The sequence below is a fragment of the Nicotiana tabacum genome, chromosome 6 (assembly GCF_000715075.1).
Source record: "Nicotiana tabacum cultivar K326 chromosome 6, ASM71507v2, whole genome shotgun sequence".
Lineage (NCBI taxonomy): Eukaryota > Viridiplantae > Streptophyta > Magnoliopsida > Solanales > Solanaceae > Nicotiana > Nicotiana tabacum.
In genome coordinates this window covers 217529737-217541706 of record NC_134085.1, presented here as the reverse complement: position 1 = coordinate 217541706, position 11970 = coordinate 217529737, and the positions used below count along the sequence as shown (strand labels likewise).

Sequence of the window (11970 nt, the reverse complement as noted above, 5' to 3'; positions counted from 1 at the left end):
CCATTCTCGTTGTTTGACGAACTTTCTCAAACAACCTCAAACCTTGGCGAATTTGAGAATTTGGTGGATTCTTCAGTTTCAACGAAAGTCAATGCCTTGATGACTGACGCAACTAACGTGGATGAAAAGTTTGCCATGATGGAACAGACCATAGAGATCTTGAAGAAATCCGTTGAAGACAAAGACCTTCAAATCACTCAACTCATGAACAAATTGGAGGCCTATGCACCTGGAGAGTCGAGCCATGTCTCTCCTCGTTCACTTGTCTTCACCTCCCAAAAAAACAGATGTTGAGGAATCATTTGCAAAGTTAAACATTCAAAAGGAAAAGCAATCCACTTCAGTTGTGGCATTATATGTCCAACAATTGCAAGACATGGTAACAAACACAATCAGAGCTCAATATGGCGGACCATTGCAAAGTTCGTTATACTACTCTAAGCCTTATACTAAGAGGATTGATTGTTTAACCATGACAACCAATTATCAATCACCAAAGCTGCATCAATTTGATGGCAAAGGGAACCCAAGGCAACATATTGCCCACTTTGTCGAGACTTGCAGCTATGCTGGAATGCATGGTGACCTTTTGGCAAAACAATTTGTTCGTTCTCTAAAAGGGAATGCATTTGACTGGTATATTGACTTGGAGCCTGAGTCTATTGATAGCTGGGAGCAACTTGAGAAGGAATTCCTCAATCGTTTTCACAGTACCCGAAGAATTTTAAGCATGATAGAGTTGGCAGGTACCAAGCAAATGAAGGACAAGCCCGTGGTAGATTACATTAATCGTTGGAGGGCATTAAGTTTGGACTGCAAAGATCGCCTTTCAGAAATATCTGCTGCGGAAATGTGCATTCAAGGAATGCACTAGGGCCTTTTGTACATCCTACAAGGGATCAAACCGTAAACTTTTGAAGAACTTGCAACACGAGCGCACGACATGAAGTTAAGCATCGCAAGTCATGGAAAAGCATCTCCATTTGCTGATCAAAAGGAGTTCAAGAAAAATGTTGCATCAAATAACCAAACCAAAGAATCAATAGCAGTGAAAGCAACTTCTGTGAAGGTTACTACTAAGCAAAAAGTGAAGGAGGATAAGACCCTGAGTCATTATCCCAAAGAGGAGAAGCGTCATCCCACCTTGAAAGAATTAGAGGCGAAGGTTTATCCATTTCCAGATTCAGACGTACCCACAATCCTTGATGAACTGATGGACAGGAAAGTCATCGATCTCCCTGAATCAAGAAGGCCAAAGGAAATTGGCAAAGTAGGCGATCCGAAATACTGCAAGTTTCATCATTCCATTAGCCACCCTACAGAGAAATGCTTCGTCTTGAAGGAGAAAATCATCATAGACATGGATGAAGCAGCAGAAGCAAATCATGCAAGTATCACGGCTCAAGGAAAAGACGTGTTCAAAGTTGCATAACGTGTCAAGCACTGCCTTCTTACAATTTGAAAGTTTCGAGCCAGTTGAAGTTGATCTTCCAAGGAAAACTCTTGAAGGTTCACTAGAGCTAGACAATCACTCTAAAGACAAAGACGATGAGGGTTGGATTCTAGTCACTCACAAGAAGCGAAAACATCAGGCAGTTTTGAGGCTACGAATTCCTAATTCAAGAGCGATGATGAGCAATGCATATAGGCTACAATCACCAAGAAATATCAAATTTTCTACTAGCAAGAAGATTAACAGTGCATTATCGTCGAAGTTCCGGAAGCCCATCACATTGCATGAATTCTTTCCTGGAAAATTCCTTCATGGAGGTCACGTTGGTGCAACTCATGTAGTTTCTAGTATTGACGAAACAACGGAAAGCAACGATGAGCCTACTCCAATGAAAATACATGAACATCATGATAACGGAAAAGTTGTCACATGTTATGCAATAATTTCATTCACAGATAATGACTTGTTGCTGGGGTCTAAGCCACATAACAAACCTTTATTTGTTGTAGGGTCCATTCAAGAACAACATCTTAATCGCATACTTGTTGATGATGGTTCGGTTGTCAACATCATGCTAAAGATGGTGCTAAAAAATCTTGGGATCTCTATCGATGAGCTATCCAAAAGCAACCTAACAATCCAAGGTTTCAACCAAGGAGGACAACGAGCCATAGGTATGATCTGCATAGGATTATCCATTGGTGAGATGAATTCAAACACCCTGATTCACGTCATAGATGCTAAAATATCATACAACTTGTTGCTTGGACGTCCTTGGATTCATGTGAATGGGGTGGTATCATCTACTTTGCATCAATGTCTAAAGTACATAAGAGATGTGACATAGTCAAAATTGATACAGACATCAATTCTTGTGAACTTCATACTCTGCAGACGCAAAATTCTACCGAGATTCTTGTGAACCGAAAGTGGAGAAACCATCATCAGATGACAAAGATGATGTCAAGTCAGAAGAGGAAAATGAGTCTCAATGGAATACCACCAAGCTGTCTAAGAAGGGAACGGAAGAAGTCTCTATTAAGCTATCATCATCTCAAGGTGACATACAGACAAAGACTGAGGAGCATCTGGTTTTTCGCTATGTTCCACATGAGCATCGAAAGAAAGGGAAACCTTTGCTATAGCAATGTACTCCAAAGAAGCAAATGAGTCACAAAGATATCCAGCATTTGAAGGAGCATATGACTGTCCTAGTTGCACAAATCCCATCCGTGACTTGTGAGTCTGCTAAAAGCAATCTCCAAGCTGATAAAATAAAAGGGCACTATGATCCTAAGGCCTTCATACTGCTTGAAAAGTCTGGTTATGACTTCTCCAATCCATCACAACTAGGAGAACTCAAATACAAAGTCACTCGTGAAAAGATACATGGGCTCAATGAGTCCCAAATGAAGTTGAGAAAGCAAGGGCACTACGTCGCCACTCCAAAGTTTGGGTTGGGGTTCAGCTTGGTAGAGCCTCTTCAAATTTCATCAAAAAGAAGCAAAGAGATAGCTTCATCACAATACACCTTGGTAGAGGATATGAAGAAAGTTAAGGGCAAGAAAATAAAATAACGGGCTTCAGTATTTGATCGCATTAGAGGCTCAACCTCTCTAGTCTCGGTGTTTGAAAGGCTAAGTCACAAAGGCGAACGTGTATCTTCCAAATATCTAAAAGAAGTTTCCACTACCTCAAAGACCTCTATCTTTTGTCGCCTGGGGACCAGAAGGAAGTCGCCATCTAGAAAGATACTGTCAAAACATAAGGAGCAAGTCCATGAGGAGCGGGATCATTTTGAAGTTGTTGCTGACAAAGAAATCTGTAGTGATTTCCCATCACGTATGAAGAGGAAGTCTATTTTGTCAATATCCACATATGGTCCGCTGAAGGTGCAAAGGAGAACCATTGTTTACACTTGCCAGCCTCATAAAGAATCAAAGAAAGAGAAAGAAGCCATGCCGACCATCCAAGGAAGTTAAAGAGAAAAGTCAGGTTTTGTGAAAACATCCGGTCACATAACTGTGGAAGATAGCCCATGCCTTAACATTGATGATGAAGTACATGAGGCTCCCCCTCAACTAGAATATGACAGACAATCAACTGTGGATGAGCTTAAGGAACTCATTTTAGGTACTCCGAAAGATCCACACCTCACCTTCATTAGTGCGCTTATTACGCCTCAAGAGGAGGAGGAATACTCCAAGTTGTTGACCAAGTACAAAGATGTCTTCGCTTGGTCGTATAAAGAAATGCCTGATCTTATTTCTAAGGTAGTTGTTCATCATTTAGGGATCAAAAATGGAGCACGCCCTATGAAGCAGTCACAACGCATGTGTTCGACCCGAGCTTGTATCATAAATTGAAGTCGAAGTCAACAAGCTCATCGAGGCAGGATTTGTTCGAGAGGTGAAATACCCATCATGGATATCGAATATTGTACCCGTGAAGAAGAAGAATAGTCAAATACATGTTTGTGTTGACTTTCGAGACCTAAACAAGGCATGTCCAAACGATGACTTCCCGCTACCAATTATTGAACTCATGGTTGATGCTAAAATAGGGTATGAAGCTATGTCATTCATGGATGGGTCCTCCAAATACAATCAAATCAGAATGTCTCCAAAAGATGAAGAGTGTACTGCATTCCGAACTCAAAAGGGATATATTGCTACAAAGTGATGCCCTTCGGTCTGAAGAATGCCGGTGCCACCTACCAAAACGCGATGCAAAATATCTTTGATGACATGCTTCATAAGAGGGTTGAATTCTACATCGATGACTTGGTGGTGAAGACGAAGAGTAGGCGTTACCACCTTGAAAACCTTCGAATTGTTTTTGAAAGGTTAAGAAAATTCGACCTGAAGATGAATCCACTCAAGTGTGCATTTGGAGTTACCTCAAGAAAGTTTTTTGGCTTCATTGTGCATCATCGTGGAATTAAAGTTGATCCTGCAAAGATTGACGTCATTCAGAAAATGCCCAAGCCAAAGAACTTGAGAGAGCTTCGAAGTCTCCAAGGAAACTTAGATTCATCCGGAGGTTCATCTCTAATCTAGTTGGATGGTGTCAACCCTTCAATCATCTATTGAGGAAGGATATCCCTTTTCATTGGGATCAGTCATGTCAAAATGCTTTTGAAAGCATCAAAAAATACTTGCTGAATCCACCTGTGTTAGGGGCGCCAATGCTTGGGAAGCCATTGATACTCTACATCTCGATACATGAACATTCACTTGGAGCACTACTTGCTCAAGAGAATGAGGAAGGAAAGGAACAAGCCTTGTACTACCTTAGTCGAACTCTAATAGGAGCTGAGATGAACTACACGCCTGTTGAGAAAATATGCTTAGCGTTACTTTATGCGATAAAGAAGCTAAGGCATTCTTTTGAAGCATACACCATCAAACTCATCTCTTGAGCAGATCTCGTGAAGTTCGTGATGACTCAACCTGTTCTTTCTGGACGCCTAGCAAGATGGTCCATATTGTTTAACCAATATGAGATCACATACACACCTCAAAAAGCTGTGAAAGGACAAGCACTAGCCAATTTTCTGGCTGATTACCCTATTCCGGTGGAATGGGAGCTTTCGGATGAGTTTCCAGATTAAGACATTTTGTTCATCAAAGAGTTTCCACCATGGACAATGTTCTTTGATGGATCTGCACGTCGTAACAGTGCGGGGGCAGGTGTTGTGTTGATCTCTCAAAAAAGACAAGTCTTGCCATTCTCCTTTGTTTTAGGTGAAACATGCTCCAACAATGCCGCAGAGTACCAAGATTTGATCATTGGTCTCTAAATGCCATTAGAAATGAAGATTCTACAGTTGGAGATCTACGGCAACTCTAAGCTGATCATCAACCAACTTTGGGAGAGTTACAAGGTAAAGAAGGAAGATCTATTGCCATACTATCAATACGCTTCTGGTTTACTTGAAAAATTTGACCAAGTGTTCTTAAACCACATCCCAAGAGGAGAAAATCGCAAGGCTGATGCTTTGGCTATCTTGGCCATGACGATGGCACTTGGAGAGAATGAGTCAACAAAGGTATATGTGTGTCATCGATGGGTTATTCCTAGACTTCTAGATCTTCAAATCAACGAAAGCCATCATACGTCTGTTCAAGTGATTGAAGAAGAAGATTGGAGGCAACCACTGATAGAGTACCTTAAACATGGAAAGTTACCTGAAGATCCGCAACAAGGAACAGACATCAAATGAAAAGCACCACCATTCATCTTCTATAAGGGGATATTGTTTCGCCGCTCTTTTGAAGGACTATTCTTGTGATGTCATGACAAAGAAGAAGCCCACCAAGCGATGGAGGAAGCACATTCTGGCTCATGTGGAGCACACCAATCTGGTCCCAAGCTCTATTTTCGCATCAAGAGGATGGGCTACTACTGGGCGACAATGGTTAAGGATTGCATGGATCATGCCAAAAAATGTCAAGCGTGTCAATTTTATGCCAACTACATCCACCAACCTCCAAAGCTTCTTCACCAAACTGTAGCTTCATGGCCTTTTGATGCATGGGGACTTGACATTGTTGGACCACTTCCAAAGTCATCAAAGGGACAAATGTACATATTGGCCGCTACAGACTATTTCTCTAAATGGGCTAAAGTTGTTCCACTCAATGAGGTGAAAAAGGAAACCGTTGTTGATTTTATCAAGTCATATATAATTTTTAGGTACGGGATACCAAGATACATAATCACTGATAATGGAACGCCATTTGACAACAAGCTCATGAAGAGTTTGTGCGATAAGTTCGGTTTCAAACAACATAAGTCTTCAATTTATAATGCACCCGCCAACGGCCTTGTTGAAGCTTTTAACAAGACGCTTGGTATCCTTTTGAAGAAAGTTGTTGCAAAGAACAAGAGAGACTAGCATGAGAAAATTGGTGAAGCTTTGTGGGCATACCAGACAACCTTCAGAATTGCTACACAAGCAACTCCTTACTCTTTGGTATATGGCGTGGAAGCAATCCTTCCGTTGGAGCAATAAATTCCATCATTGCGCATCGCAATCCAAGAAGGACTCACGTCTGAAGAGAATGCTCAACTTCGCCTAGAAGAGTTAGAGGTATTGGATGAGAAAAGATTGGAAGCGCAACAAAAATTGGAGTGCTATCAAGCTCGACTAGCTAGAGCATTCAACAAGAAAGTGCGGCCATGATTATTCCAAGCGGGAGACTTAATCCTAGCTGTTCGACGACCCATAATCCTCAACAAACGCGTAGGCGACAAGTTTACCTTAAAATGGGATGGGTCATATGTTGTGAAAGAAGCATATTCAAGTGGCACATACAAAATCATTGATAAGGATGGTCTCAAAGTTGGTTCGATCAACGGAAAATTTCTGAAGCAATACTTCCCATGAAAGTCACCTACGCTCGATGTACGAGCCTAAACTGCAAGCCATGATGCTCCTTGATGAATGAGCCTAAACTGAACATTGCTACACTCCTGGCCTGCATGAGTCTAAATTGTGTACGGCCCCAAAAAATATCTGCTAAGTTGAAAACCTCGAAAGAGGCGGCCTAGGCAAAAAAAAATCACCCCTCTGAACTACGTTATGACTTGATCCTCTTCACCAAGGTACGTAGGCAGCTTAGAGTTTTATTCTAAGTTCAGTCGCATGAGTTTTAAAAGAAAATAAAAGTTTGGCGTCATCGGATCATTACATTAATTTTTCAAGTGTAAAGGCACATATCTATGAGGAAAAGAGACGATTTACTTTAAAGTATAAAAGATGTCTTATTGCTTCAATAGTACAAAAGTTGATACATAAAAAAAATGTAGAGACAAAAGGAATTAGACGTTTTCCTATACAAAAGCCTAAGTCATGAAAATGATCGTAAACTAGGCTTTGTTACTGACGCATTTTAAATGCTTTTCTGAGTCTGTATGACGTCTCCACATTTAATGCCATTCTCGATGTATGTCTCTGGTGTTCAATAGTTGTGATGATCTCTTGACCACATATCTTGTTAGGCCTCGAGCATGATAATTTGCTTCTCTCGTGAAAGTGTTGGTTGAAGGTCCCACATATGAGAAATCATCTCTCTTGAAAAAAACCTTCAATCACCATGGGAGCCGCCTTGGTGAACTTTAAGACTATCAACAAATCAAGTACACCAGTTGGTAAAGGGGTGGCTTAGTCTGATATATGTCTTCGGCACTATGACACCTGAGTCTGATATCTCGACCCTTTAAGCTCCTTTGCGAGTCTACAAAAGGAAACGAAGAGATAAGATTTGTGAAGTGTGATAGTCAAAGTTACTACATCCAAGATTTTAAAGTCAATTTCAAGAAAAATAAATATTCGCTGGATAACTCAGAGAGCATAAAGATGGAAAGCGAGCTCAACCAACAACATGATCAACTTTGAAAAAACTACTACGGTCCATTTCGAAGATGTTATGCCCATAACATTTTGTATGTTGTAGATTTGGATGTCTATTTTCCAACAACCATTTGCAATTTGGAGGCCTCTAGCTCAAGATACTATTTCTTTTGCCGGAACTATACAAATCTGAAAGTTACTGCAGCTAGGTAGATTTTGAGAATTTTCTATTCCCATCTCGAAAGGAGTTCTGGCATAAAATTCATATGTTGCAGCTCTATGATTCTACTTTCTAACCGCGCAAACAGATTGCAATTTGGAGCCTCCTAGCTCGAGATATGATTTTTTTCGACAGGGGTGCACAAAGATGGATTGCAAGTACGACAGATATCATGAGCAATTTTAGAATATTATTGCAGCCATTATGACGGGATTCCTGCCATGAAATTTTCAGGTGTGATAGGTGTCAGAGCTTTCTTTACAATGGCAAAAACGGATCGCGATTCAGACACTCCTAGCTCGAGATATCAATCTTTTGGCGAGACTGTGCAATGCTGTAAAGTTAAAATGCTGGACACGTTTATCAGCTTCAAAATATATTGCGGCTAATCCTCAAGGAATTTGGTGCTAAATTTTTTATGTGTTCCAGCCTCTCGAGTTATGATTATTTAGGAAGAAGCGGCTTTGGATTTCATCGATCCTGCATCGAGAAATAAATATTTTTGCAGAGACGCACTAAGTGCTTGCTCGCCAAAGTTGGAAATGCCTACTCTAGTTGTCTTCCTCGTCAACCTGCAATGATGCAATGTGGTACATGTTGGCTTGCCAATGATGAAATATTGTCTCTCCAAGCCTCCAAGAGTAGGAATTTTGTCTCCAAGGTTGAAAGGACACTTCATATGCCTCTTCTGTGCCAATCCGCAAGGATGAGATGTGCCACGTGCTCGCTTGTCAAGGATGAAGTACGGTCGCCGCAAGCCTCTTTCTCACCAAGCCTCAAGCAGGAAACGCTTCACCTAGCCTTCTTTGACAAATTGCAAGAATGGAGTGTTTCGTCACTTCTTCAATAAAACTGGAACTGAAAATTTATATGGTACGTCTTTGGCCAAGTATAAGAAGGAGATGGTCCATGTGTTTGCTCGTCAAACAACAAGAAGATGAGGTTCTCCATAAAGTTCTCTTGCCAATGCTACAAAAATAAAACAAAAAGATGATAGAGAACGGAGATCACAGTGCTAATTGCACGAAGCTTCTTGGTTCTACGGGGATCAGTGCCAATTGCACGAAGCTCCCGATTCAGCAGCAAGCACATCGGTGCCAACGACATGAAGCTTGAAACAATAGCCAAGTTTAATATCAAAACATCCATCTAAATTGTTGAAGGTTTGCAGATTCGAACTTCTTTTCTTGGTGATGCCAATTCCTGAAGAAAAAAAACGTGATAAGGAATATAGGAAAAAAGATATGCGAGAGAAAGGAATTATAAATGGGAAGGGTTTTGTGTATCTTCTCTCATGGTTAGCCGAACTTCTCGAATTGCAAGTTTGTACTCTTATGTGTCTGAGGTCCAACTCTTGTACTATTTATAGAGCTTATGAGACGGTGGTGTCTTACTTGGTGTACACGACTTCCTTATTAAATAAAAAGAGAATTTTTAGTTAATTACAAAGTCTCTTATTCTTTGAAGAAAAGGATTCCGAGACGTATTTGAATCCAATAAAACATTGTATTGGGTGAACTAATTTTGGTAAGGGCTAGTGGTGTATGTCAAATTAGATGAAGGAAATTTGATTGGAGTAATAACTCAAGTGGGCTAAGATTATTACCAAATTTGATATATTGTCCTACGCGGCATATTTTTACATGTTGTAAAGTTGATTCTCTTTGACTAAGTCCAAACTGTCTGACAAGGAAAAGCTACGAAACTTTGTGTCCAAATTAAAGATGCAACACCAGTTATTTAACTAGAATCTGCTTGACACTATAATTATGTGGTTTCACATATTGCTCAACCAAAGTGCATGAGCAAGTTTTATTGTTAGGAGACTAAGAAAATTATTGTCTTCACTGGTACTTCAAGCCTCGTCGCTAAGGCCCATCAAGTCTACACCTCGACAAATCTTGAAGTAGGGGGCATCTGTAGACATATAAAATTTATTGGGTTTAATCAATACAAAATATGGTTTAAATTCAATTGGGTTAAATAACTAATTTGGGCTTTACAAGTTAAATTAGTCTATTTTATTATTTTCTAGCCCAATGTTCTCTTCATCTTAAGGCCCACACTCGTATCATGTGTCAAGTGACATGACATATCCAGTCAAATCCAAAGCTAACAAGATAATGTCACGTGTTAAATGATGTGGCAGTCCAAGTCAAAAAGTAAGAACTAACCACAGGTCGCCAAATGGCAAAAATGACATGGGCCAATCAGAATCAAACAAGAGAGTTTATATGTAGCTAGACTTTCCATCCCTTACACCTATAAATGGAGGGGTTACATAACTCTCAGGGGACATTCAGAGTTGGAGAAGAACACTCCGCAATTGGTGAACATCCACAAACAGAGAGATCAATCATTAAGTGCTTAGTTCTTTAACAAAGGAGTGATCAACAGAGTTATTCCCGGAGATTAACCCGTAACAAAAAAGTGCTGCTCGACGTTCTCGGCGATTAAATACATCACATGGAGGTCTGCATCATCCTACATTCAAGAAATATGCTTCTCAAGCCATCGAATCACGGAGAATTTTAGAGAGGAGAATCAAGGGATACATAGAATTGTACTCACAAATATTAATCAATAAAATCACTTTTTCTTTATATTATTTTTATTGCAGTTTATTTTTTGTATTACAAAAATTTGTTGCGAACACTCACTTATGCAAGAAGATTTTAAAAACTCTGAAGTTATTACTCCAGCCTCTAGCTCAAATATTTTACTCCAGTTTCGATACAGATTTAAACTATTTAATTTAAAAAGAGAATTAAAAAAATATTATTTATTCATAAAATTTGATCAACTTTTGAAAAAATTGATAAAAATTAAGTTTCAGAACTTATTTGGGCCAGTTTTGGGGTGATTTTTTTGGGGCATCTGCATCTATACCCGCTTTTTGGGTCACGTTTTAATTTGTGCCCTCTTTGCAATAAAAATTGCAAACGTACCCACTTTTTCGCGTAACTTTAGCATACGGGGTTGAAGTAGCAAAGACAATCACACAAAACTTCAGCATTCTAGTAGACGGGCCTGAAGTAGCAAGTGTGCTGAAGTTTTTGCTTGTAATTGTTGAACTTAAGCATAGTAGTTGAAGTTTTGTTCTCTATTTACTGAAGTTTTTGTTTGTAATTGCTGAACTTAAGCATAGTAGCTGAAGTTTTGTTCTCTATTTGTTGAAGTTTTTGTTTGTAATTGCACTAAATAAGCTGAAGTTTTTTGGTCTGGATTCATTAGTTTTGTCATTAAGCTTTTTCAAAAACTTCAGCAGAAGATGCTGAAGTTATTTAGTTCATTTATAAAAACTTTAGCACTAAATAAGTTGAAGTTTTTTTGTCCTGGATAAGCTTTTTCAAAAACTTCAGCAGAAGATGCTGAAGTTATTTAGTTCATTTCTAAAAACTTCAGCACTAAAAGCTGAAGTTTTGTATCCATTTTAAAAGCACAAATTGCATTGATATGGACAAGTATAACATTAACCAGTTTTTACATCAAAAAAAATTTCAATAGCCAACGAGTTGTGAGGAACAATCAAGAATTCAACTTTTGGAATCAAAATTAACCAACGTACAGAGGAACCGTGTCCTTTAAATAGTTTTGTTTTGCTTTGCCTGTGATCCTGATGAATTGTTTTTGAGTTCCGATGCACCAGGACATATCCAAAAAGGGAACTGTGATAAAGACAAGTACACACATGGCTAAAGCAGAAAAATAAATTTCCAATGATGCTACACGAAGTTATCAAAACTTAAGCTTCCATCCGCCAGAAAGTTCACAATTACAATTGTACAGTTGCTTTAGCAGCACCAACAACAATAGAAGAAAGAAGAAGAAGAAGAAAACGAACGAGGAAGAGAAAGGGAGTTGGAGTTGTTTTAAAAGTGGGTACAAATTAAAACTTTTTTAAAAAATGGGTATAGGTTAAATGGGGGCGACCAAATA

At 39.4% G+C, this 11970-nt stretch overlaps 1 protein-coding gene across 1 annotated transcript; it reads left to right on the top strand.

Moving 5' to 3' along the window:
• Positions 1–5267: 5267 nt before the first annotated feature.
• On the top strand, positions 5268–5678 carry LOC142182339 (uncharacterized). Its single transcript, XM_075256608.1, has one exon. It carries the CDS (start codon positions 5268–5270, stop codon positions 5676–5678), a length of 411 nt encoding a protein of 136 aa, XP_075112709.1.
• The last annotated feature ends 6292 nt before the right edge of the window (positions 5679–11970 follow it).